Source organism: Brienomyrus brachyistius, chromosome 1, assembly GCF_023856365.1.
Source record: "Brienomyrus brachyistius isolate T26 chromosome 1, BBRACH_0.4, whole genome shotgun sequence".
In the NCBI taxonomy this organism is placed as follows: Eukaryota; Metazoa; Chordata; class Actinopteri; order Osteoglossiformes; family Mormyridae; genus Brienomyrus; species Brienomyrus brachyistius.
The window spans coordinates 7,394,782-7,422,669 of record NC_064533.1 but is presented as its reverse complement, the minus strand read 5'-3'; the positions used below and the strand labels follow the sequence as shown (position 1 = coordinate 7,422,669).

The window sequence follows — 27,888 nt, the reverse complement described above, 5'->3', positions numbered from 1 at the left end:
AACAAAATATATATCCGCGAAAAGACGCACTGAAAAACAATAAAGCACGTGAATAAAAAAATCACACTTATGAGTCGCCGTCATGGTAACGATGCCCCATGAACACAAATCACATCCCCAGGATACAAGTTACAAACAGTGCGACCCTATACTGCTGTTCCACCTGTTCGGTCTCCGGGGACTACGGCTCCTTATTAAGGTACCCGAATAATACATTTGTTTGCCAAAGGACGTTGCTGTCATATTAAAATATCGAAATAATTGTGTATGCAATTCTTTACTTCTTTGCATGCAATTCTTTACTTCCATGTATACAATTCTTTACCGTACTCCACTAAAGCTTACGGAACAGGTTGTGCCTTGCATGTTTTGTTGACACTGAACTCCTTGCCTCTTCAAATGGGTGAAGAATAGGGTATTTAGATAGTATAGGTATTTAGTTCCGCAAATTAAAAACGATAAACCCCTTTAGTTGGCTATTAATTATATTTCTATATGTATATATATTCTATATATATTCTAATGAATTTGGATATTAATGCTAAACAAAATCGTTATTATAATAAAGCTATTGAATCAAACATAGTGATATAATGCGTTACTTTGCTTTATATTATTCTTCGAGAATATTCCTCATTGGCATTATTCGCATGCATTAACCGAGAGTCATACACCATTACCAAGGTAACCACAAACAAAAACCTTAATATTCATCACAGCGTATCTGAATCACAGTTCTTGTTTTTATTTATTGTGAAAGAGTTCTTATAATTCCACAAAAAGCCATTCGCATTTTAAATATCTGGTTAGGAAATGTGCTATATATATGATCGGGATGGTTTTGTGTCCCTAACCAACAAGTATGTTTAAGGTTTCAGTATAAACATTCAATATAATCATCGCGATTTTAAAGTTAAATTCAGAAAGGGGATATCGATCATGTTTAATATAAGTAGATTATTAAATTTAGCGTGTACATTTCACATACGCTTTTTTTCATACATAAGGATTTTTGATTTATCGCAACAATTAGGCCCCGTTTTGTTACCTTAACGTTTGGCACCTCTGCTTGTTAGACTCGCAGTCGGTATAGCCTCATGGTCTGAAATACTTTTTAATCTCAATAACACTAAACGTCGGGACAACGAAAGGTTGTAATACGTTGGCCAAATAAATGAATGCATTTTTTTTTTCTTGAAACTTACGGACAACTACGAATACACTTTCAGAGTATATATTTTAGAATTTAACATGCGTGTCTCTAGGTGACACCACAAAATGAAATTCTTCGGCTTTCATTGTATATTGGTTTACGCAGTAGTCTGGGGATATCGAGGTTATGAAGAAAATAACATCTGTTTATTTTGTTGCTGAAATTCCTCTTTAAATATTTAAGGTTGACCTTTGTGGCCGTCAAGAATTTTCTTTCTATCTGAAAGCACAGGATGTCAGGAGCAGATGTGTGGGTAGGGACGTGGAGACCCCACAAGCCCAAAGGACTCATAGCAGCTTTTTACAGCAGTCCAGGACCTAAGTACGCGCTTCCCGGAGCCACAGGTACCCTGTACTGGGGGGAAGAGAACAGAGTGATGCACGTTGACACTGCGACCACTTTACCAATGACAATTTCCCCCCCTATACTGTTCTCTATAAATAGGGGTTAATTATCACGATCCCCGGAAATCAAAAGCACCAGCTTTCAGCTTTGGCTGCCGTCATCGTCAGTTTTCGTCAAGCTGCTCCCCCGGGCCTAGTTACCTCATTCCATCTCACGTCACCCGGACCGGGCAGAGCGGTACCCCGGCCTACTCACTCTACAGCCGTACTGGAGACTCACTCCTCTTCCAGACGCCTGGACCAGGTTACTTTTCAGTATGCTAAACACTATGTCAGTGCTTTTCAGCCCAGTCCACAGGGAGCCCCAGGCAGTTCACATTTTTGCTTCCTCCCAGCTCCCAGTGCACCTGTATTTCATTGCTGTTCTTCATTCCTTGATTGATTGGGTCAGGTATACTGGGAAATGTGGAAGATCTGGGGGTCCGGACTGGTCTGGGAAACATTGCCGTAGGATCTGTAGTTTCAGGCTGTGTTGTGGCTTCATCTTGACGCTGAGACTGAGTAGATGTTTCCCCTGGTGATATTCAGGCCAGTACTCTCCAGAAAAAGCTGGGAAGTCTGCGTATCGCTCAGCCCCAGCTTACTCACTCTCTGCACGGAGCAGAGGCTTCCGGAACGACCAGACGCCGGGTAATTAGTACATGTAAGCGCACGGTTAACTGTGGAACAGCAGATATAGTGATGACCGACGTTGACCGACTGTGTGCGTGTGCTTATATCCAGGACCTGCAGCCTACATGCTACCCTCTGTATTGGGACCCAACACGGCAAACAAAAGCTCTGCTCCAAACTTCAGCCTTGTGGGTAGAAGCAAATACGGCAGCTTCCATGAGGATCTTCAAAAGGTGGATGAAAGGCTTCAGTAGAACTACAAATGTATCAAAATATCTCTGATAGTCCAACATATACTTCTGAAGGCAAGAAACTGCCCACCCAGAAAGTACATGATATCTTTAAGGCTGATAACTATTCTTAACTACTAGTAGTTTTTTACATCCTTTTTGAAAAGCGTTCATAAGTTCCTTAACATCCATCCATTTTCCAAACCACTTATCCTACTGGGTTGCGGGGGGTCTGGAGCCTATCTCGGAAGCAATGGACATGAGGCAGGGAACAACCCAGGATGGGGGGCCAGCCTATTGCAGGGCACACTCACACACCATTCAGTCACACATGCACAATTACGGGCAATTTAGCAACTCCAATTAGCCTCAGCATGTTTTTGGACTGTGGGGGGAAACCGGAGTACCCGGAGGAAACCCCACGACGACATGGGGAGAACATGCAAACTCCGTACACATGTGCTAACCACTGGCCCACCATGCCGCCCCAAGTTCCTTAACATTTTGAAGTATATTTATATATATATATATAAAGCATTGGGGGCGGCATGGTGGTGCAGTGGTTAGCACTGTCGCCTCACACCTCTGGGACCCGGGTTCGAGTCTCCGCCTGGGTCACATGTGTGCGGAGTTTGCATGTTCTCCCAGTGTCGTCGTGGGGTTTCCTCCGGGTACTCCGGTTTCCCCCCACGGTCCAAAAACATGCTGAGGCTAATTGGAGTTGCTGAATTGCCCGTAGGTGTGCATGTGTGAGTGAATGGTGTGTGAGTGTGCCCTGCGATGGGCTGGCCCCCCATCCTGGGTTGTTCCCTGCCTCGTGCCCATTGATTCCGGGATAGGCTCCGGACCCCCCGCGACCCAATAGGATAAGCGGTTTGGAAAATGGATGGATGGATGGATATAAAGCATTTGTAAGGTACAGTGATCCATCTGTTGGTTTTGAGCAAACTGTAACATGACCAGTTTTATCATACAGACTCCAGGACCTGGGACATACAGCGTGGTAGAACCCAGTGTCTACAAATACAAGCCTCCCCAGTACAGCATGACCGGACGGAACAGCTTGCCTGGGGACATGACGCAGAAACCAGGACCTGCGGCTCATCGACCCGAGCAGGTAAATCAAATTGAAACACCTTCCCTCACAAAATGAATTGTGCCGCAGAGCAAAAACTTCAAAAACCAACACCTGGATCTTCAGATCAGCCTCAAACTTAAATATTTATATACTTCCATTGGATGCATAAATGCATAAAATTATTCCTATGTGCTTTACAAGACAGGCCTGTTCCTACCAACCAAACAAGTGTTTGTGTAACAGATACTTATTTATAGGTTATTGTATTGCAGTCGTCATACTGTATATGTGGAACTTGCTCAAATGCATTAATCAGTAATGATGAAATTCAGAATTTTAAATTGGACTGAAGCAGCCGTTATGTTATATAACATAACTTATAAATGTTGTTTGAGTCTCCGCCTGGGTCACATGTGTGCGGAGTTTGCATGTTCTCCCCATGTCGTCGTGGGGTTTCCTCCGGGTACTCCGGTTTCCCCCCACAGTCCAAAAACATGCTGAGGCTAATTGGACTTGCTAAATTGCCCGTAGGTGTGCATGTGTGAGTAAGTGTGCCCTGCGATGGGCTGGCCCCCCATCCTGGGTTGTTCCCTGCCTCGTGCCCATTGCTTCCAGGATAGGCTCCGGACCCCCAGCGACCCAGTAGGATAAGCGGTTTGGAAAATGGATGGATGGATGGATAAATGTTGTAAGACTTAATCTTCACATGCATCTTCTAGACCTGCCACCCAGTACAATGTCATGGTGAATATTAACATTCATTTTGCCACTCAGCTGCACCTGTGATTTACTGCTACATGTAAAACATTTTTGTTATTTTCTCCAGGTGACAATGACAAGGAACAAGGCCCCCAGCTTCTCGTTTGGAACTCGGCACTCAGATTTTGTCGCACCGCTCATAGTTGATGTGGGGCATTAAAGCATCCCCCCCCACCAGCACCCCCACCTTGTTTTTTTTTTATTTTTATTAAAATTCCACAATTTTATTTCTGCATTAACGTGGAGACTTCAGTTTGTGGCGTGAGGAACAATCGCGTTTCAAATTAAACTGAAATATTAAATTCAAGCTCTGAAAATTTAATATATCTGACGTGTCAACTGGCTACATTCGTACTTAGTATTGCTGGGGAATAAGTGCAAAATCATTGCATATTTTTTAAAAATCAAAAAGTTCCTGCAAAAACATGTTTTTTTTGTCACCTATTACTGATTTTAACAGTTTAATAAAATTTTGAAAATAATTTTCTTGTGTCACAATGTCATTCATTTTCTACGGAACCCCTATAGGGACAGGGCTGGAAAATATGATAAATATGATTAAATTGGCAAAAATGGCAGGGAGGCGCTCCTGGTCCTCCTGGGTGGGGCACACAGGGCATGGGCGGGGCACACGGGGCATGGGCGGGGCACACGGGGCATGGGCGGGGCACATGGGGCCTAGCCTACAAGCAGAGCTACCATTTCATATTGACTTCCATGTTGTTTTTACTGGCCCGGTTTTACATATTATTTTTTTTAAGTTGGGAGCTGCGACATTCTTGCCAATGCACTGCATAAGGGTGCAGGAAGGGAGGGGGGATGTTAGGGTATGAACCCCCCAGTATTTAATTTGGATTCATTCATGCCGCCCAACAAATAGGCCTTTATAGCTAAAATTATTAAGCTGTCTATCCTCAATACCAATCCAACAACAACAAATTTATTTTTGTATAGCGCATTATCACATTACATCGTCTCAATCTCTCTTCTGGGCCTCAGTATCAATGATTTCGTGTATTTTTCATACGACTTCATGTAACATCGCAGCAATGCGGAGGAATGTCAGTCATATTTATTGAACGCAAAACTGTTCCAAAATAATGTTTTCCAACACTACTCCTTTAGAGCCATACTGTCTATGCCAAAAAAACCACATATAATGTGGATGGATGGATCCATTAACTGCAAACTATGCAACGGGCAAAAAAAAAAAAAATCCTGTATTCAACAGCATATAATCAATTTAATGAATCACGTTAATTGGACCTTGGGTCCTCTGGCCATTCAGTTACTCTGTCCCACAGGTGCCATCACCACCATAAAGACAGTATAGCTAGACCTTCTTATGAAGCACAATATGGCGTTAGCATTATTCTAAAGGACTCATAAGGATACTTATTTTTGTACTATGTAGATATTGTATGACTAAATGCTAAATATCCATCCATCCATTTTCCAAGCTTCTTATCCTACTGGGTCGTGGGGGGTCCGGAGCCTATCCCGGAAGCAATGGGCACGAGGCAAGGAACAACCCAGGATGGGGGGCCAGCCCATCGCAGGGCACACTCACACACCTTTCACTCACACATGCACACCTATGGGCAATTTAGCAAGTCCAATTAGCCTCAGCATGTTTTTGGACTGTGGGGGGAAACCGGAGTACCCGGAGGAAACCCCACGACGACATGGGGAGAACATGCAAACTCCACACACATGTGACCCAGGCGGAGACTCGAACGCAGGTCCAAGAGGTGTGAGGCAACAGTGCTAACCACTGCACCATCATGCCGCCCAATGTTAAATATTTCAACATTAATTATGGATCATTTGACTGCAATGTAGCAGTTTCTCACAGACATTTTATCCTATGGTTTGTGACCTCAGCATGAAGCATAAACCCCCATTAAGACAATTATCAGAATTATAACATCTAAATATGGCCAATAAGTGGGACACTTACTGATCATTTACATTTTGCTACGATTTGAAGTCTAGCAGGTTGCCCAGTCAATACCAGTCTGCTCTGAGTGGTTTACTGCTGGCTCTGACAATCTGGTGGTGGAACATTCAAGAGGTTTATTCGTCACATACACAGCTGATAAACTCAGTACTGATGCCTGTGGCTTTAGAAGGGGATGTCAGAAAAGTCCCTGCAGTTGTAATGGCCAGGTGACCCCATACTTTTATCCATATAGTGCATCTAGTTCATTGATAAAAGTCCAATGTTTGGTAAATCGCTAGAGCAATCATTCTTCACGACATAAAATTAGGTGCCCATTGCATGTTACCCAAGGGACTTATTTCAGTTAAAAGACACCTCCTCTGTGGGAAAAAGTACAGACATGGCAATACTGACAGTGGCAGCCACATTGTTTCTTGCAAAACTTGCTTCTTAAAACTTGCTTCTCCAAACCAACCAACCCATCAATCGATTCATCCATCCATCCATCACAAACCGCTTATCCTGGTCAGCGTCGCGGGGGGCCTGAAGTCTATCGCAGACAGCTTTGGTTTATGGCATTCATACACTCAAGCATTAATTTGCTACGAGCAATTTAAGGACATCCTCGGGAAATCACCTGCACTTCATTTCCGTTTATATTTAACAGCATTTTGCTATCCACTGGCATGCAAAACGCTTGGAAAAAGCCGTAAGAGCACATTTTGTTCAAATGTTCAATACAGAATCTAAGGAAATTACGTATTGCCTACGATTGCCGCATTACTTTATTCCGAATACGTCAAATACAACAACAAATTTATTTTTATATAGCGCATTATCACAACATTACATTGTCTCAAAGCGCTTTACAGTATCCTCACCCAAAGCCCCCAGTGAGTAAGCCATAGGCGACAGTGGCAAGGAAAAACTCCCTAGAAGGAAGAAACCTTGGGAGGGACCAGACTCAAAGGGGGAGCCCATCCTCCAGGGGCCGGCAGGGATAGTCAAATAGAGAGATGGTTAAGTGCCAGAGACGGGGAAGCGCCAAGTCACATTGTCCCAATCATAAGATTTGGGAAATAACTGGAGAGCAAGGAAGATGATAAGCCAATGCCGATGCCGAGTCTTCTTCCAATCGCCAGGCAACCAGGGGTAAGGCAGCGGATCATACATGGAAGATCAGAACGGCGAGCTGGATGCAGGGACGTCACTGGTGGTGGCGACGTCACATGTAGCCGGGTGTGCTGGATATCTTGATAGATTGAGGTCTCCAGGCATCACCCCTCAGGAGTATGGGAAATAAAATGTACAATTAGGCAAATTAGAGGAGGCTATTGGCAGTGCTAAAAGCTAGGTGAGTGCAATATGAAGTGCAATGTGCAAGCTCCGGCAGATATGGCTATGGCAGCATCAGTAGGAGGGAGAGGCAAGTGGGAATGCAGGCATGGGGAGTCCCTGAAATGTCAGCACTCCAGTTCCACAAGAGATTGCGAAGCTAGAGTGACAGCACTGACAGTCCAGTTTATCCAAAGCCAATGGCACCGATCCCCACCCAGCTCTACACCTCATACTACAGGTCTGACTGGGAGTGAAGAGTTAGCTAGGGCTAGAACTAATGTCCCTATACGCTAAACTAAACAGGTGTGTTTTTAGTCTGGACTTGAATATTGAGAGTGAACCTGAAACCCGCACATCCGGTGGAAGACCATTCCACAGCTGAGGAGCTCTGTAGGAGAAAGCTCTGCAGCCTGCCGTAGCTCTTTCTACCCTAGGCTAACTAATATAACTAATAACACTAACAGATATCCCATGGCTTGAGAGCGAAGCAAGCGTGGAGGGTTGTATGTGGTCAGCAGATCACCAAGGTAATACATACCGTAAACAATTACAACTGCTCACGTGTCCGTGTACTTCATACGATACACACACACACATATATATATATACATATACACACACATTATATATAAAGTCCCTGCAGTTGTGTGTGTGTGTATGTATAATATAATATATATATGCACGCGATACAATTTGCGGGAAACCCCTTTCCCTCCACCAACTCAAATATAAAATAAAATTACATCAAAAACAAAAATTTAAACCCAATACATTCAGGCAGGACACCGAACAGCTCTGATACGGAAAAGGGGTCCTAGTGGCGTCCCCGCGTTGCGTAGGAACCGATTCAACTCGCAGAAACGATCAGTGGAAAAAGCTGCGGGGATTAGCGGCTAGTATATCATCAATTCAGCATTCACTTTATATCCTAGCATTTTTATTCACCGAACTTTTAAATTTTAAAGGCAAGAAACGCGTGTACAAGTTAGGGCAACCTTAAGCCGCCCATCATGTCGTACGGGCTGGAGTTAAACCGGCTGGCTAATCGTTATTGCTAGCTAAAGTCGTAAGTGCAGGGTAGGGTCAGACATCGGACTTTCGTTGCCATTCCGTCTCGACGTTTCAATTCATGTGCATGTAAATGGGGTATATTTGATAAACTCCGCGCGGTAGTTGTACATTTAAAAGTATAGTCAAAACATCCCTAATCGCATCAGTGACGAGGTACCAGCGGGAGTCTCTCCATCCCGAGGGAGAGGGATGGCTGGCGATGATGGGGGGAGCCTCTTTGACTTTGACCAGGCGACATACGACGCAGACGAAAAAGTCAAGATCATCTGCCTGGGAGACAGCGCCGTCGGAAAATCCAAGTGAGCACATGTGGGGAGCTACTGCTTACGCTACTGCGTTGCTTCTCCCCAGCGACCGACAAGCGCAGGTGCTAAACTGCAAGCTGATTTAAACTGGTTCCCAGCAGCCTGGAGCCAATCCCAGGAAGCAGCAGTCTAATGGATACCAGTTTTAATCAATTAGCATTTCTCGATAACCAATTGGAAGATGGATGGATGGATAGACAGATGGATGGATGGATGGTTGGTTGGTTGGTTAAATTTACTGAAACGGTTTCAAACTAAACTAAATGTTTGTTTTACGTGCACGAACTAATCGAATGCGTTTGCATTTGCTTTTAGGTTAATGGAGAGATTCCTCATGGACGGATAGCATCCTTTACGAACTTTTACTTTCCTGCTTTGTTCGGTGTCTTCAGCCATTAGTCATTAACTGTGATATTAACTGGTGTACGCAAAATTAATTACGAATGTGCACTGTCCTCCAGGTTATTTTAATGTTACTGAGTACTAAAATTTCTTAAACGTTGTAGTTGTGATGGGGGCAGTGTGTGGTACAGTAGGTTAGGTGTCTGTGATCAGAAGGTCACTAGTTCAAATCCCATGATTGGCCGAATGATGTCACTATTGGGGCCCCTGAGCAGGGCCCTTATCCCTGAGCTGCGAGTGTATGTCACTATATAACCTGCTGTGATTTTCAAATCCTTAACATGGTCTGCAGTCGACCCCAACAGCTGTCCACGTATGCTCTGACACTCTACAAATACTCCACCGCAATTGATGGGAAGACAGTACTAGTAGGTAGGTCTGTGACATCTTTTTCAGCTGAACAAACTTGTCTGGAATGGCTGCAGTCTAAAGGCGCTCGTCTGCCCACAGATTTTTGGGACACGGCGGGACAGGAGCGGTTTCAGAGCATGCACCCATCCTATTACCACAAGGCCCATGCATGCATCATGGTGAGTGATGTCGTTTTGTCCTCTAAATCCCAGCCCCAGCTGCTTTTCTGTATTATGTTTGTATTTCCATCATCATTCATCTTTCTAGAATACATGGTACTCAGAATCCCCGGTGATGAGGGGAAAGTACTCTGAATGTATTTGTTTAGGTTTGCTACTGTGTTGACGTTCTTTTAACCCCCTGCAGGTGTTTGACGTTCAGAGGAAGATCACGTATAAAAACCTTACGAACTGGTATAGAGAGCTTAGGGAATACCGGCCAGAGATTCCCTGTATAGTGGTCGCAAACAAAATAGACGGTACGTTGAGCTGCTTAACTGAACGTCTCTTTTACGGTACTGGTAATTTTAAGAAGCCACTTTGGGAAATTTTTTGGATGTTTGAATATCTGTCTTACAAATGTCCACTGGAACAAAACGTTATGTATTTGGATCTAGGTATGTCTAAGCTATGGCTGCTTCGTGGTTCTCTCTAAAGTTCAGTAGAGACGCTGTATATATGTCACACAACATGGAGAACTGGCAGGGTGACACGAAGACACGAATCAGCAGGCATGTTTTGCTGATAACCTCAGTAATCAGTGCTGGATGAATGCAGTGCCTCTGAGTTTTCCCACCACAATAACTGCAAACAGCAGGAACGGCAGTTGTATTTACCTCGGGCGGAAATCAGCAGGAGGATGGAAAAATAAATCAGTTTTCTGCTCTGTTTTGTTCTAGCTGATATGAAGGTAACTCAGAGAAACTTCAATTTCGCAAAGAAACAGGGCCTACCTCTATATTATGTTTCCGCCGCTGATGGAACCAACGTTGTGAAGGTAAAACCGAAACGCCAAGGAGGTTTGATTTGTGTTTTATGTCCGGCTGAATCGTTTCCCTCTTGCGCCGTTTATTGTAATGGCCAGTGCAATACGCCACATTCAGACATAGCGAGTTAGCCTCTACGGTAAGACTTTCTCCTAAACCGCATTGAGGTGATTTACAGCTTATTTTCCCAACAGCTGTTCAAGGATGCCATCAAGCTGGCCATGTCCTACAAGCAGAACTCCAGTGATTTCATGGACGAGGTTCTGCAGGAATTAGAGGTGCCGATGTCAATTACAATCAACAGAACTAAATCATCTTATGAACTTAAGTCTAAACGGACTTTAAAAGTGTTTGTTTAACACATTCGTAAAATAGTCTACATTAATTAATTACGCACTCATTTTAATTTTGCATGAAAAATTATTTATTAAATATTAAGACTTTTTCCAGATCATTTTCCAAAATGGTGGTTCAGGTTAATTTTATGATGGTTTGGGAAACGTTAGTCTGTTTTTGTTGTGCAGTTTACACCTTTTTCATCGGAATATGCTTTATAATGCATGGACTTGTTCTTTACTAAGCAGAACTTTGAACTAGAGAAGAAAGAAAGTACCTCAGATAAGGAGGATGATCTTCTCCAGGAGATGGACCAGCAGCTTGCTTGAGGTTCCCTCATCTGGATGCTCCTGGGCAGCCTCTTGAAGAGACAGGGGAGCTGTTTATCGCACATCCGTCCATCCGTCCTCCCGTCCGTTCATCTCCACAGTGCTGCGGTAGCCATTATGTTGTACGCTAATATGCCCTAGCTGGTTGCTTGATTCGTCCGCAGGAGCTGTCTGTCCTCCGGAGACTTCCTGGACACGCACACTGAGTATTTATTAGGTCAGAAACAAAGGTGAGGGACTCAAAAGGAATATGGGTCACAACACATGTGCAAGGCCAAATGAGGATGTGCCACTTCCTGGCCTGTTTCTTCTTTATTTGTAACAGACAAATAATACACCACCAAGCCAGCCCAAACACTGAATAATTATCCATTATAGACAGTGTAGGTTCTGTGTTTTCAGAAGCCGTGCGGAGACCTTGGGCACCGGGTAGAGGAATGTGCTGTAATGAAGTCTCCAATAGAGTTGAACTAGATGCACCGCACTTCAATGACATTTCTATGTAAGATCACTGGCGTGTTTGTATCTGATGTGTATCAGGCTGCACATTATACCGTGCGACTTCTCCGATATCGTCAGTCATCATACCCAAAGATTCGTATGACTAGCGAATGTAACAGGGAGTAAAAAGGTCACATTAGGGGCTGTCTGTTGAGTTTTAGAAAGAGTCTGTCTGTTACCATTTTGTCTACTGTGAAACAGAACTATTTTGGTTCGAACTTGGTTGTCCTGTCATTTGTTTTTTTTTAAATTTGCACAAACGTGTACAGTTGTGTACGTACCTGAATGTTATTACAGGTCGGGACCTTATCTTTCTACTCTTGTGGTAAAACAATAAAATGTGTCAACTGTATAATAGTGTAAAAGTCTAGTGTAATTAATGTTTCATTAATTTTCAAATTGTCATTTTCCTTTGTTAAATCTTAGCTATTAAAAAGAATCAAATCAAAAAACTTTATTTGTCTCAAATTGTCCCTTGGGGACAAATAAAGTTTTTTGATTTGATTTGATTCTTTTTAATAGCTAAGATTTAACAAAGGAAAATGACAACAGAACAATAATTTAATTATACATTTCCTCCGGATTACTCCGGTTTCCCCCCACAGTCCAAAAACATGCTGAGGCTAATTGGAGTTGCTAAATTGCCCGTAGGTGTGCATGTGTGAGAGTGGGTGGTGTGTGAGTGTGCCCTGCGATGGGCTGGCCCCCCATCCTGGGTTGTTCCCTGCCTCATGCCCAATGCTTCCGGGATAGGCTCCGGACCCCCCGCGACCCGGTAGGATAAGCGGTTTGGAAAATGGATGGATTTATTACATGATATAATGTTGTGTAAATATCACAGCGTTTGACAGCTGATCTTACACCTGTGGGGTCTGTGTATCTGAACATCATCGCTTACAAAAAGGTGACTTTGAATTAGGGACATAAAGCCTTTGATGAGGACGTTTCTTTACCCCCAGTGCTCAACGGACAAAGGACATGAGTGCTTGTCACCCGTCCTTAAGGATGCAGGTGACATAACCCTCCAATGCACACGGCCGGGATGCAATGAGACAGACTGTAAGGACAAACTATCCATCCGCATGCTTATGGAGGAATTCTCAGCATTACTGTTGTGAGGCTTTTTCGGCAAGAAAACAAACAATCTGACGCCAAGCAGACGCACCATCTAAACAACACCCTAACCATATTCTCACAGAACGCAGACTACTATGTTCTGATTTGTAACTGGTAATTTTATACCAAAGTGAAATGGATTGTAGTCAATAGTCTATTCAGCAAAAAAGTCCCTAACAGAGATGAATTACTTTAGTCTTTGATGTCAAACAAATGAAAACTGCATTGTTTCTGTTTTTCTAATTACCCATCTGTATTCATTAACATATTACTCATTTTGTGAGGTTCATTTATTGTAGACTATCAGTCTAATTATTTTTAAAACAAGCTACAACATCAATGTCTTATTGTGTTTAGGGGGTGGTGTGTATCTCAGGGAGCTAAGCCTCTGTGAGCTAAGCCTCTGTGTCTGTGATCAGTGGGTCCTTGAGCCGGACCCTTAACCCCCAGCTCCCTGGGTGCTGCTGTGGGTGGCTGCCCTTCACTGCCAGCTTGCTGTTGTCTACAGTGAGGTTATGTTACATGTAGATCATCCACAAAGCGTAAGCTGGGGGAGACATGAAAAGGATTTCTCCACAAAGATCAATTATGATGTATTTTTAGTGTGTTTATTCTTTTAATTAATGATATCACTGGTAAAAACAAAGATGACAAAATTACATAGTAATCACATATTTTAAAAATACTGATGGTCAGCTAGAATGGTTTGGAAAATGTAATATTTTCGTTTCGATTTATTGTCTTGTAGAATGTTAAAAAAAATCCAGAAACTCTTACTTGGTTCTGATTATTTCTTAGTCTTAATGGCACTGGGATCTGTTGTTCAGACAGTTATAAAATGATTTTCTATGAAAAATTAAACAGCCGCAGAAATACTTTGAAAATATGATTCTTGATGTAAATAATAGATACAAAGGCCCAGCGAGAATTATGGTTTTTGAATATTTATATAATAACATAGCTGATGAACAGTGAAACTTAGTTGAAAAGAAATCGTTTTTGCTTCTTACTTGCAAAATCTCTGGATTCCTTCCTCAATATAATGGGCCTTAATTTAACAGACTAACAAGCCGGGTTCACTAATACATTCAGCCGGTCAGGGTGCAGACATTGAACATTCATTCATTCGCAGTCCGAAAATACCAAGGAATAGATTTTTGAGATAAATTTCGGCATAAAGTCGTTTTAATATTTATTGATGACTTTGATTAAAAAAAGATAATCTAACGATAAATGGGATCATGCTGTAACAGGATTTCAGTAACCCTACAATAAAAGACAATAATACTGTGTTCTATGCTGAAACGTGGAGGCGGGCACCTGTTTGGTTTTACACACAGTTATGTATAGTTGTCTTCCTAACAGTAATAACTTACTGCCTCACTGTGCTGGAATCTCTCTTGTGTGTAATTGAACCTTTATCATTGTTTTTAAGCAGTACTTCTTCATTTCAATGGCCAGCTTTCAATCTGACATGTTATTGACTAAAGAATTAGAATCCAGTGTTGCATGTGATACATAGTATACTCTTCAAATGTCAGTGTTGGAATCCTTGTCACGGTTTATCGAGATACAAACTAAGGCGTCGCGCTGAAATTATCACTGAACTAGAGGTGAAAAAAATATTCTGCATGTGTGTCTAAAATAACAGCCAGGTCTGACCGCGGAGAGAACACTGTCTGTGTCCTAAACGTTACCACACAAGATGTCATCAGTTCTGAATGTGTGCATTTCATTTGTTTATGTCATGTCTTCATTCCACTTGCAGGTGAAAGGTCAATAAAAACAAAGACAATTCTGTATTGGGCTGTAGTCGTCTTTTAAGGACCGTCTGAATACAAAGGATATATTCGTTTTAAATTGGCTTCCATCACAGATCAGACATTTTATTTCAAGTAGCTGAATTCAGGAATGACAAGAGTACTGATAGCACTTTTCCTTTAATCAATCGTAACTTTATTACAGTCATGCCTCTTGTGTTTCTACACACCTTCCTTCAAAGCCTCAAATTTCACAACGTCACTTATCACACTTTTCATAACCACATTTTTGCTTGCTCCGTCTTCAAGTCTGACACTATGACCCAGGGGAAACTCAATCAGGTTTAACGACCTTCACTCCTCAGCCAATCGGGAGGAGCAAACCGCCCTCACGCTGGAGGTACCGTCTGGTGGGCTGTACGGACAAAGTGCAAGGAAGTCTACAGAGGCCCTGGGTGCAGGTCTGACCGGCCGGTGAGAAACACCAGGTCGACCAGCCCGCGACCTCGGCTCACAGTGCAAGAGAAGAAACCTCCGAACGTCACGCAGCCGTCTGAATAACGACCCAATACCCACCCTGGTATACTGTCAAGTGGGATCCTCAAGTTTGGCATCTTTGCTGTTCATTTTGTGCTTTGTAGTTTTACAATGAGACTGACGAAGTGAATCAAGCTTAAAGAAGATGTATATGACAGATGTATTTTTTACGTTTTTTTTTGCCAGTTGTTTGCATGAGCATGAAAGCCATTAAATGACGCGGAAGGAGCATGTCGCCGACACCTTAAAAGCAGACAGTAGCTACATTTTGCTCCTCTGGGCCCACGCTGGGCTCTCATGGGCTGGGGGGGGCGGGGGCTTGGGAGAGCAGCAGGGCGATCCACTTCCGTCTATGACTGTCAAATCCGCGAAACCGCAATTGTACTTCAAACAAAAGATGCCTCAACACGTCATAATATCTGATAATATCGATAAAATTGTTTGTGAAAAACCCCACACAAGAACGTAATTTTATATGCGTGTGTGTGTGTATATGTATATATACACTCCTTTACAGAAAACCCACCAATAAAATAAGCTAAAACGAATTCTGTACATACAGTAAATTATATTAGCAGGTGTCAGTAGTACTCGACAATTTCAGGAGGGGGCGCTGCAGTGCTAGTCCTGATCGTTTAGAAGCTATTTCAACAGAAATATTTTTAAATGCAGAGAAAATCGAAAGTCCAACACTTTTGGCACATTTTTTTCCCTTTTTTTTTTCTTTACAACAATTATCGCACCATGTCTATCCTCCAAAACACTTAATGTCTATGAAGGGAAACTATTTAGCGTTTCCTGCATGGTGGGGAAAAGGTGTTCAGCAGAAGATTCATGAAAGTTCCGCGTTTCTGTTGCACAAGCTCCGGTCCAGCAGAGCGCTGAGAAGTACGCTGTGTGATTTCATTGACGTTTTAATGTCGGCTTAACTCTCAGCCGAGTGTGACGTTTCTGAAGCTCACTGGACTCAAGTGATCAGTGTAGTCCTCTTCTCCCTAAATTGTACCTAGACATAAGTGGATGCTGGACAGATCTAGCTGAAGCTGACCTTTTAATTAAAATTAAAATTAAATGAGCACGGTCCACTTCACTCGCACTCGCCTGTTTACCACAACGTCATCCGCGTGTTTTGCCTTCTGAAACTCTTGTTATTCAGGAACAAAATATCCAGCGTTGCTAAAATCAGACTGATGTTTTAAATGAACTTCCATCGTTGTTTTCTGAGTGTCGTTTGCGCAACAGTATGGCCCATTTCCCAGACCGATAACTGGGCTTGGTGGTGCTCCACCTCAGTCTCCACCGCAAAGGGCTCAGCATCACTACCTTCACGGAGGGCCTGCATTACAAGGAAACAAGTCCGTTGGCAGTGAGCTTTGGTGAACAGCTGTCAGCCACCGAAAAAAGACACTCGACTCGTAAATGGAGGGAAACGCAGAGAGAGAGAGAGAGAGAGAGAGAGAGAGAGAGAGAGAGAGAGAGAGAGAGAGAGAGATTAACCTGGCCACCAGAGGGCGCACAAAACACAGATACCGGTGCTTCCTACTGCCTGAGTGGGACCACAGTCTGTATGCTAAGACGTGTACAGTAAGGTATTGTTCTGACCAAGGGAGACGCGGCATAGCAGAAGCTAATAGGAATGACCAGCTTTCTTTAGACCGGGCTGAGGTGAGTCAGCTGTGTGGACAGGGGAGTGCAAGCTTTTTAGACAATGGATGGGTTTGTTAGCACCTTGTTTTGTGCAAATCATCCTCAATTTTATAGTTCATATAAATAATAAAAGTTTCTCACCATATTTCACCGGTGGTTAGCTATGCATATATGCCAAACATTCATATATATATATATCTATATATATAATTAATTTTTAAAAATGTATATGAAAACTATTATATTTACATTACTTGTGATTAATATAAAAAGCAAATAACTGTAATTTCTTCATATTTACATGTTTACGGAGCTGTAGGAGCAGTTTATAACCAAGTCTTAATTTCACTCAGAAACTGGACTTAACAAATGGATACAAAATCTTTTTAACCTCTAAGCATCATTTTCCACAAGCTACAAAACCCACCAATGAGAAAATAAACAGAAATAAATCAAAAATCCAGATAAATTAGCAAAGAACATGGGAGTCTAAAATTATTTTAATTACATTGTCTCTGTGAGAAAAACCTCAATGATAATCTGTTACAATTGTAGATTTTATATTGATGTGTTTTTTCCCCCAGAGTGTTAATTTTATAGTTTTTGCCTTACGGTTGACACTTGGAAACTCACTTCCTTGCCTGCAGGTAAAGGTCTTTTCAGACGGAGAAGCAGCAGCGCATGACAACAGGGCTCTCTCAGCCCCATGCCCCTTTATTGCCATGTGATGCGTGGGGTAACCAATCACCGGCGCACTCCGCATGTGGCCACGCCCACACTTGTCCAAGTGTGCCCACGCCTTTCGGGAAGTTGCCTTTGCTGGGTAGCTGTGGGCCGTAGCGACATCGTCTTCTTCCAGGCAGATTGTGTGTGACGTGATCCGGGCTGTAAGTGGAGTAGTATGTGCTTCCGAGTTGGACAAAAGCATGTGGGGCAGCGTAGGTCAGGGCTGGGACTGACATGACTTCCTGGCTGGGTCAGTAAGGGACCCAGGCAATGGCCGGTGACCCAGATGGAGGAGGCGGAGCCAAAGAGGGAGGGGATTATCCTGTGAGGTGGAGGGGACCCTACTATGGGGGGGGGGGGGTGGGGGGGGCATTTGCTGGGGGTGTGTTGAGACACATGGCTGTCCCACTGCCTTCCACCACGGAAGACCGTGTGTTTGACAGGAGCAGAAATGCATGATCAGACCCATCCAGCCACGCTGTGCTGCCCAGGACACCCAGACACCGGCTCACCCCGGGAAGATCGATCCATCTGAGACCTTTATATAACACCGTAAATACATTTAGTAAAACTGTAACAAAATGTTATACTTATCATTTTCTTTCAAATATATTCATATATAATATATATATATATAATTGGTAAAAACACTGAATTGGTGGACTATATATTTTTACTTGTATACCCTCAAACTTGTAGTAGGACACAAGTGATTACGTATTTTTTCAGGATTTTTTTTTTATATTTCTTTGCTGTTATCTAAATACGTAAGCCTTATCTACTTATTATTAGCTGTAAATTCTTTTCAAAGCCGCTAGTTTTGGTTAAACATTCTCCTAACAGAACAGACACCACTGTCAATAAAAGGGTCTGAGAGTTACAAACTCGTCCCCCCCCCCACCCCCCAAACTGGAAAGTGTGAAAACGCTGTATTAAAAATTCCAAATGCGTGAGGCAGCCAAAAATCCCTCACCAAGAAAATTTGACGTCCTTTTTAATCGTTTGCTCACCGTTGTTGATCTCTAAAAAAGTATCCTTTAAAGGCAACTGAATTTTCCTTCTCTAACATGGTGTTCAAGTCGGAAAACTTTCAGAGGCCCAAAAACAGCATGATTTGGGGAGGGAGATGATTTGGGTGTGGGGGGGGGGGGGGTGTCCATTCGTAGGTGATTCTTTCTAAATGGAGTTCATGCACCATTCACTCCAAACTAAAAATATACTGGCTGATTGGCTCTCGGCTTCATGGGAGGGGCTAAGGAGGGGCTATTGTTGTGGGCAGAGATTCAAATTTAACTTTACTCATCTTGCATTCAGTGCAAATACCGTGACTAGCGAATAAATTAATATTCATTGATAATTTAACACTGAAAATAAGGGGTGAAGCTAAAGGTCTGGGTGGGGGTTAGCTCTCGAGTAACTGCTTGAGAGCGCGCTCGATGTTCATGCGGTGGCCCACCCGCGTCACTCCCAGCTCGGCGAAGTCGTCCTTGGTCAGGGCCGGCAGATGCGAGCCCTCAATCTCGTGCTCCTGGAAGCGGTCGCGGTGCTCGCCCAGGTTGATGCTCTCCAGCCAGTCGCCCACGTCGTACTTGTTCCACAGGTGCAGGGGCTTCTGGTGGAAGGGTCTGAGCGTGAGTAGGGGGGAGGCCAGCGTGGGCGAGGGCGACGGCGAGGGCGAGCGGCTGCGGGCGCTGGCGCTACGCGTCACGAAGCGGACCTCCTTGGGCTCGTGTGGGATACTCAGGCTCGACGACTTGAGGATGGTGGGTGGGGCAGAAGGGGACGTGGGCAGGCCGTAGCTCCGCCCTAAGGGGTCGGTCCTGTCGGGGGAAACGCCTCCAGAGCTCTTGCCGGGGCTGGGAGTCCGGCGGGTCACAGGGTACCGGCTGCCCGGTCGGATGGTATAGGTAGCTCCATAACTCCTCTGCGAGATGGTGTGGAGTTCTCCTAAACTACTGAAAAGTCTGCACCGAGGAGGAAGAGGAGGAGGAAGGGCGGGGTGGGGAGGGCCAGAGGGGACAGAGAGAGAGAGGTTACCAAGACCGGCGTGGCAGGCCGCTTGGACCCGACCATTCCACAGCTCTGCAACATGCCTGTGGCAGTGGACAGCGAGGCACACGCAACTGCAAGCTTGTTAGTCACAGGATGGTGAGTTGCCACGGAGACTGTCCCTGTCTCTGCCCCATTCAGCCAGACGCAAACCCTGCCCTTCAGAACGAGGACCCACCGAGTCTGCAACGGCACCAGAGGACGTCTGCATCCTGTTCCCTCTATGAAAATAACAGTATTTAAGGCTGTCTGGAAAAAGGCTCAATTTCCCAGTTAGCAGAGGGCATATAATGAGGATTGATTTTGTTCATGGTTTTTTTCTTTATAGGCACCAGATGCTGCACAGCTCCCTCTGCTGGACATGATGCGACAGAGCCTGAGAGAACATCATTACGGAGCCCCACACCTGCCTTTTTACAGAGGGAGGGTTCCATAAAACAGGCCAGATGCGACAGCTCACCCCCCTCTTCTGGTATCCAGCCTGATTTAACCCTAAAGCTCCACCTGACCTCCAACCCTCAAAGCTACAACCCACTTTACTGGCTTTTTCAACATTTTTTTTTACTCTGGTCTCTTGGCACATCTTTCTGTCCAAAATTGCAGCCCACCTTTCTAAAATTGTTATTCCGTAAACTGCCAACAGCCCAAAAGAATGGCTGCCCGCATGCAGGATCTGCACAGACAAACTAGGCACTGTTGAACCATAAGGGAACAATCCACACGGATTGGTACAATTCCGTCACATTATCAGGTGGCCAATCACAATCAAATATGAAAGTCTGCGACCTGTTCCCTCCAGTTGACAAATAAATTCCAAAATCATGTTGCGATATTAATAACAACACCACCACCACCACCAACAACAACAGTAATAATAATAATAATAATAATAATGTTGAATGCTGTAACAAACTCCACATGAATCTTTAAATGACAAATTTGCATTAGTGTCTCCCCTGCTCTCTTGCACTGCATTAGTAAGCTGGCCAAAGTAATTCAAGCACATAGTTAAAAGACTATAAGCTGATTAGCTTTACGCCACAGGAAATGTAGGGGACAGATTGCCAGGCTGTAGCCATGTCTTTGAATTAAATTAATATTTTTATGTCCTGTTAGTGACAGTTTATTTAGTGGAGACAAATGGCAGTTCATGCAGCGGGGAACAGAACATAATCTCTGCTCTCAAAAACAAGAGAAGGGAAGCCAGCGGACATGTTTGCGGGCGATCCAGCCTTCAAGTTGCAGAGAATGCTTTTCGTGATTTCCCGGTGAGGGAAATCTCATTGAAATATCTGTGAGTAGCTCTTTCAGGCTATCTATCGTATGTGAGGAGGAAGATCAGTGAGACGCTTAGATGTCCCTGAAATCAAGTCCTCCCCCTCTTGCATTCGGAGGGCAGCGGGTGCCCGACTGCACTCACATTGTGATATTTTGTCAGCCCCGTGTGCTGAGGGCTGTGGGAATCGGCACGAGAACAGAGAGGCACTCTGCATCCTGAAGGCTGGAGACTTTGAGTCACAGGCCAGCTGACATAACAAGGAAGAGCCCCACAAGCGAGGGAAACAACAGCAAAAAGAAAAAAACAGCACTGAGGCAATGGGGTCTAAGGCAGTGTGTCCCAATCCGGTCCTCGGTGATCCACAGATAGTCCACGTTTTTGTTCCCTCCCAGGGAGCGAAAATGGGGACTGTCTGGCAGGGGACTGGGAGGGAGGAAAAAATGTGGACTGTCTGTCCCTGAGGACCGGGTTGGGAAACATTGGTCTAAAGGGGCCGAGCAGAGCTGTGGTTTTGGTCACCAGACATTGGATGGGTGGGGTTTAGGGTATTGGGGACGGGGTTGTGGGCAGGGACACACAGCAGAGAGTGAACAATGAAGATTGTAATGAGATGTCCATGCGCACTTACACAGTTCTCCCACCCTCCTGGGGCCAGACTCAGTTCTAGACAGAGCAGCGGAGGCATGCAGAGTGAGCAGAGAGAGAGAGGCAGTGAGAGAGAGTGTTAGCGTCAGTCCATGAGAGAAAATAAATGAGCACACAGTTCATATCTTAAACACAGAGGGAAAAAGAAAGGAACTCAACCAAATAAACAGGGACACGTGCTCCGAGACTGCTGAAGGTAATGGTAACATGGCAATGGGCCGGACGTGGATGCATCCATACCGGCCTGTACCAGGACCTGAAGCGGTACGAACGATGGCTGTGCGATTAATAGACAAAGTAATAGCTTTGAATTTAGTAATGGAATTTCCAGTCTGTTGATGTCCTGTATTACAGAGAATTAAGTCTGGGAGCAGGTGTCAGTGTCATCACAAACTATTTTCTCAAATGAAAAAAAAGGAAAAAAAAACTAAACAAAACAAAACATAACATAACCAAAGCACAAACGAACAACTCAAACGAATGCAAACCAAAGAGCTTCAAAAACAGCCAAAGCTATGAGACGGTCCGGTTAGGGACGAGCTGCAGAGGCACGTGGCGGATACAGCGGGTGAGGGTTATGCACGAACGACAGGTAACATTCACGTAGGCAGGCTGCAATGGGCCATCTTCAACAGGCTCAGAATGAGACAGGGTGGATCGGAGACCTAGCTATGTTGCGGGACAGCTACATGGAGATGGACAACAATATGCAAATGAACATGGAGTTGCTATGTGCTGTGGGATAGGGAAAGGCTGAGGAACTATAGGCTGAGGTGGACGTGGAGTGGTACTAAGGGACTGAAGGAAGCCTGTCTGACTAACCAATCCACTTCCAAGTGACATAAGAAGGATGGAACTCTGATTGGCTAGGCTGCAGGTGTGTGTAGCGGAGTGTCCAATGAAATGACAGTGTAAACCGAAGGGGTCCAACGTGCCTCAAAGCTCAGATAGTAAGACGGCACTAATTGTGGAGAGAAGAAACAGATCTGTCCCTGGTTACAACTTTCCTGCATTCTTCGGCTTCTGGTATGTCTCAGAGTTGGAGAGCGCAGAATTGCTTATCTGACAGCTTGGATGTAGCACCTTAAGAGGGATGGTAACAGAGGGTGATGCCTGGTGGCATTTTTAGTACTGGCATGAATGTCTGCACGCCTGAGTCTGAGAAAACAAAACTGGGAGGAGGCCATGCGGGTCCCTCAAAAGCATGTTTAAGCATTTATAAGACAGAATAACCGTGCTGAGATGACAGCTAAACTGTCCTCCTACTGGGTGTCAAATGTAAAATAATGCAGCTTCATACTGAATATAAAACATACTTATCAAGTTATAACACTTATCAAAAGTGAAAGGGAGACTGGAATTAAGCTTTCAGTTACAACACCGACAATCTTATTTTCACTCAGAAATGACGAAAATAATGGCAGGAGTATGAGCGAGTCAGTCTAATAATGAGCATGTAACTACGTTCCTGTTAAATCCTTGCTATATTTGCTGCTAGATGATGAAATTTTACAAGGATCTTTACCCAGAAAGAGATGGATATTTCATGGGAGTTAAAGAACACGATGTTGACGTGGAGTGTCTTTCCCGGGTTGTCATTACGGCAGATTTTGACCTGTCAGACAATGTTAGGAACAAACTGAAACGATTTTGTCCTGGATGTAACAATGCGGCAGTATCAGAGCTTCAGATTGAAACTGACAGTTAAAAGAAACTAAACGCCCTGGAGCCACTGTTATGTGAGAGTGGAGGCCTCCAGGCACGGCAGCAGAGTCACAGGGGAGTCGAATGTATCATTATTTATTATTATTATTAGGGGCGGAGCTAGGCAGGTGGGCGGGGTGAGGTGGGCAGAGAGGTCGCTCTGTGAGTGGTGTGGGTGTTGCATGCCGCCAGGTTTGCACTTTCCATGTCTGCTATTACCTTGTGTGCACCTTAGGTCCATATCAAGAGCAAACGCTCAGAAGTATCAGACGCTGATCTTTATTATCGACAAAGAGGAAGACGCCATGCCTAATTTATAGGATGCTCAATATTTCAGTCCTGTAGAAAATTCACCATTTCAACTCCCATTGTCTCCGATAATCTGACTGCATGAAATCATTGACTGGAGGTGGTCATTTTGGATAGGCTATGCTTTTTGTACAGACAAAAAAAAAACCCCTTGAGGGCAGGAAGTCATATCGTACTATAACAGGAAGTTCAGCCTTTGTAAGGGCGAATGTGATACTAACTATAAACTATACTCTACTGGGACTTCGAAGATGCAACAACAAGGTAACACCTGACTTGGCAGTAAGAGAAAATAAAAATAAAACAGGTTAATTCAAAAGGAAAGGGATTAGTTGATAGGCTGATTTAAAAATCGATGTCGTGTTTACCCTAGGAGCTAAAAACCTATGGTATACTGTCTTCGTTTTTCTTGCCATATCTGTGAAAATACAAAGGCTTCAATGTGCTATGAGAAGAAAAACAGCTGCTTGATTCCCCAAAGACAACATAACATTGGCTAGCAGTAGTTATATCACTAATCACAAATCACCGTGATACCGTCAGTCCTGTACGTAAAAGGTGTCCTGGGTTATTATGTGATGTATAATGTCACAACACATGTCGAAGATATTTCAAGATATTTGGCCTACAGTCTGTGAGACCGAAGTAATCCTGACATTTAAAGCTTGGAATTGTAACGAACTAAACATAATGCTAGTGGATTAGCCAAATGCTGCCAAAGATTCTTACTTACCATTGTACTTACTACTCCACTGATAAAACAAGTCACGCCAAACATTACGTAATGTACTAAAGACATTAAATAGCTTTGTAGCATTTGCCTTGTTATTTTGTTATATTCACAGTATGTCTTTTTATTCCCAATTGGTGGAAACTACATTATCCTACATCAGGGTTCGGAACCTAATGGAGTTCCAGTCTGAAAGGTACAGTCATTTTATCAGCATATTGTTTAGTTCTTGCACTGTATTGTACCGTACGTGCTGTTATGCACTATCTTGAGTCCCTTTGTAATCGAGTACGGCTGTACGAGTAAGCATGCCAATACACTGCCTGCACATAGCCAGTAAGGATCCCGAATCTTAGCCCAACCTGCACACTAAGTATAATGGCTTCCTTCCATTCCCCCAGGTTCTGTGGGAATTTTCTAGAAGGGACCCGGAGAGCGAGGTCAGGCCCAAGGCCTCTTTATAAGCTACAGAGGGGCTCGGAGGCCCCCAAGAAATGGACTTCTCTCCGGCGCCAGTGGGCCTGATGCTGAGGTGAGTCTCTGATGCTGACTCTTAAGGATGAAATCTGTACAAATTATCACAAAGTTCTGTGTAAACTTCACCAGCGGTAAACTTTCTATTAATCGGCCTGGATTCAAGTTTAAGCTTCATCAAATGAACTGAAAATGAGTATGAAATGAAAGACCTTTCAAAATGAATGATGAGCTTGATGCTATAAACTCTGAGTGTTTGGCATCGATCGGATCCATATTTTGAGGACAGAAACTACAGCATTTGAAGGCAAACAGTGAAACGTGCTTTGCATACTAAGACCACAGTCACTAGAAGGAGGAATGCAGCAAGAGAAATTTTGCTATCGTTACTGTAAATGAGGAAATCAAGATAATAATTCATAAATAATATTGAGAATATTGAAAACAACTGTTTCCTGCATGTCAGCTTGCCTGTATTCTGTAATTATAGTACTAAGTACTGATATGATGATCATTAAGCATTAGCAGCTATTTAATATAAGAATAATGTTTGGTGTATTAGTAGATGAAAGAACAGTAGAATATATGTGTCACTCAGGTTTTCCGTAGCGTCTCCATAATGCTGGCTGAGGTTCCTTACCTGGCACCTGCCACTGGGGACTTCCTTCCGGGGTCGAGCTCTCCTCCCATGGGCTCTTCCCCTAGCGAGCGCGTGTCCTTGTTCAGCTGCTGGAGCCTGGAGCTCAGTTCACTGATCACAGTGGGCTTGCCGTCCTCGGGGCCGGGCAGCGGCCGCGTCTCCACGGGATCCCCCCAAAGCTTGGACCTTCTCTGGAAGAGGTAGCGGGGTCGGCCGGTGCCGGCGGCCGCAGCCAGTGCAGCCGCGTGTTGCTGGGAGAGGAGCTCGCTATCCGAGGACTGCTTCAGTAGAGGGTCCCTGAAGGTCACAGGCCCCTTGCTGAGCTGGGACTTGAGTTTGGGCTTTGGAGGCACTGGCGGCTTGTCGAGTATAAAAGTCTGCCCGTCGGCGTAGGAGGTGTACGTGTCGGTGGGCTCGCTGCTCTCCGACGACAGCGTGGACATGCTGGAGACCGTGGAGATGGTGCTCGTGGTCTCCAGGTGGTGGTCGCTGGAGCTGCGGGTGTCCACCTCTTCCACCCCAGAGTCGGCTGCAGACTCAGGCACCAGGTGGGTGTCTGAAGGCTTCCCTGAGGCTGTTCCGCTAGCAGGGTGTGCTGCTGCTGCTGTTGCTGCTTGGGTTGGGGCGGAAGGCGTGGCCGGCTTAGCCAGTGCTGGGCTGGCTGCGCTCTCGTCCATCTTCGGCTGTAAGCCGTTGGCAAACTCGTCGGGTGGCGGCACCACGCCGATCTTCCGAAGCTCTTCCCGGGTCTCTTCATCGCTGGAGGACAGCAAAGCAGGTGGGAGAGTAACAGTGTAAGGCTCTACATCCTCCTCGGAGCTACCCTGAGCCAGCGTCCTCTCCGCTGATGTGCCGGCCGGCTGTGCCTGGGCGGCTTCGGGGCTTGGAGACTGGGCTCGCTTGATTTCAGCCAGGGTCGGCTTGGAAGGCTCCGCAAGCGAGGTCTGTGGTGACAAAGAAGGCTCTTCCATGCTAAGCCCAGCTTCTTGTCCATTACTTGTCGCATGGACCATAATGAGGCCAGCAGTCTTCTGCTGAGATGTATCCACGATGCTTATGATCATGCTCTTCTTGTCTTCCTGCTTCCTCTCCTCGACTCTGTCTGCCCTTGTATCAATCTCTTTGCGAAGCGTGGTCGGTGTCCCCCATTGTGTTTTGGGTGGGGTCATTGTGCCTGATAAACCTGATCTATCTCCCGGTGAGAAGGGGGGAGATACTAGCCTCGCTTCAGCTTCCATTCGCTCCGCCTCTTTGGTCTGGGAATCGACGAACAAAGGCCCCGGTTTCTCGTGTTTAGTCCTGGGCTCTGGGCTGCTGGCGGGTGACTGGCTCTGAGATGTCAGAGCCCGCTCTCTTGCGGCCAGCGCAAGTGCCAGAGGGGAGTTGGGGTCTAGGGGCTTTCCGGTCAAAGGGTGGATGAAGGTGGTCCCGCTCTGTAATGGCCGGAGCACGGCAGCGGGTGGAGGCAGCTGGCCCAGCTCCCTGCTAAGCAGCCTTTCGTCAACGGAGCGGGACTGCGTCAGGGACGGCAGCTCGGGTGCCGTAGTGCTACCTTCGACAGTGCCGACCGACAGGAAGACTGTGGATTTCCTCCTTTCCTCTAGACGCTTCTCCCGGTCTTTCACGGCCCCTGCGATCGCGGCGGCAAAGGGGCCTTTGCCCTGTTGCCCATCCCCTAAGGCTCGGGCTCTCTCCTGCAGGAGTTGCTGCTGGTAGTACTCAGCCCTGCTTGTGTGGGGGATCCGACCAGTGGGAGAGTGCTCTCTGGCATGTGCGGAGGCCAACGCCAAGGATGCTCTCTCCTGAGCGTCTTCCACCTGCAGCTGTTTGACCAGGGGACTCTTTTTGCGCTGGGGTTTTGTTGGGGTGTACAGGCCGATGCTGAACTGACCGACGTTGGCGTATGGGTTATCGATCACCCTCCCTTTCCTCTTGATCTTTTCGGGAGGGGTGGAGGAAGGTCCGGGACGGGGGATTTCAGTGGGCTCCACAGGTAAGTGGGAGGAGTCCTGCAGGATGATCATGGAGCGGGACTTCTTCTGCCGCTCGGTGTGGCCCGAGGGCCGGGGTGGGTCATAGATCTCAGCGGTGGTGACCACCTGTGTCAAGCCATGGACCTTAGCCTCCACGCCTGGTTTAAAGCTGGAGCGGCTTTGGTCATGAGAACGGCCGGGGGGAGGGGGAGGGCAGAATGCTGGGGGGGGGCCGGTGTCTAGGTAATAGGGTGATGGGGGTGGAGGGGGTGCAGTTTGGGGAGGGGGAGGAATGCTGTGACTCTCTCTGAGGCTGTCTGTCATCGACGAGCTCCTTGGAAACCGATGCTCCCCTGCCAGTGCCGACAGTCGATCCTCTTCCGTTGCCCCTATTAATTGACATGGCATTAGTGTGAGACCCCAAAAGCCTTGACGGTACAATC

General features: G+C 45.2%; 3 protein-coding genes across 11 annotated transcripts in view; 2 read left to right on the top strand and 1 right to left on the bottom strand.

The window, feature by feature from the left end:
- Positions 1-82: 82 nt before the first annotated feature.
- Positions 83-4,778, top strand: odf3b (outer dense fiber of sperm tails 3B). Of its 2 annotated transcripts, none has more exons than XM_049006249.1 (7): positions 83-199; positions 1,445-1,557; positions 1,658-1,861; positions 2,146-2,247; positions 2,341-2,462; positions 3,436-3,576; positions 4,364-4,778. In XM_049006249.1, exons 1-7 carry the CDS (start codon positions 99-101, stop codon positions 4,454-4,456), a joined length of 876 nt encoding a protein of 291 aa, XP_048862206.1. In that variant the 5' UTR covers positions 83-98; the 3' UTR covers positions 4,457-4,778. The 2 variants fall into 2 exon arrangements, with proteins under 2 accessions (XP_048862206.1, XP_048862207.1); XM_049006250.1 differs by having other exon boundaries at positions 95-199; positions 1,440-1,557.
- A 3,644-nt stretch (positions 4,779-8,422) lies between these two features.
- On the top strand, positions 8,423-12,261 carry rabl2 (RAB, member of RAS oncogene family-like 2). 2 transcript variants are annotated; one of them, XM_049006254.1, is made up of 8 exons: positions 8,423-8,946; positions 9,268-9,297; positions 9,647-9,726; positions 9,805-9,884; positions 10,072-10,183; positions 10,604-10,701; positions 10,885-10,968; positions 11,275-12,261. In XM_049006254.1, exons 1-8 carry the CDS (start codon positions 8,837-8,839, stop codon positions 11,353-11,355), a joined length of 675 nt encoding a protein of 224 aa, XP_048862211.1. In that variant the 5' UTR covers positions 8,423-8,836; the 3' UTR covers positions 11,356-12,261. The 2 variants fall into 2 exon arrangements, with proteins under 2 accessions (XP_048862211.1, XP_048862212.1); XM_049006255.1 differs by having other exon boundaries at positions 8,889-9,014.
- Positions 12,262-18,303: 6,042 nt separating this feature from the next.
- Positions 18,304-27,888, bottom strand: part of shank3a (SH3 and multiple ankyrin repeat domains 3a) — a 203,219-nt gene continuing 193,634 nt past the window's right edge. For 5 of the 7 annotated variants that reach the window (XM_049006201.1, XM_049006200.1, XM_049006202.1 and 2 more), the window contains 2 exons: positions 25,473-27,834; positions 18,304-19,606 (listed from right to left, as the gene is read on the bottom strand). In XM_049006201.1, coding sequence (XP_048862158.1) covers positions 19,045-19,606; positions 25,473-27,834 — 2,924 coding nt within the window. In that variant the 3' untranslated portion in view covers positions 18,304-19,044. Of the gene's footprint in view, positions 19,607-21,598; positions 21,634-23,996; positions 24,047-25,472; positions 27,835-27,888 lie in introns of all 7 variants that reach the window. The other 2 variants (XR_007394607.1, XM_049006205.1) reach the window with 2 other exon arrangements.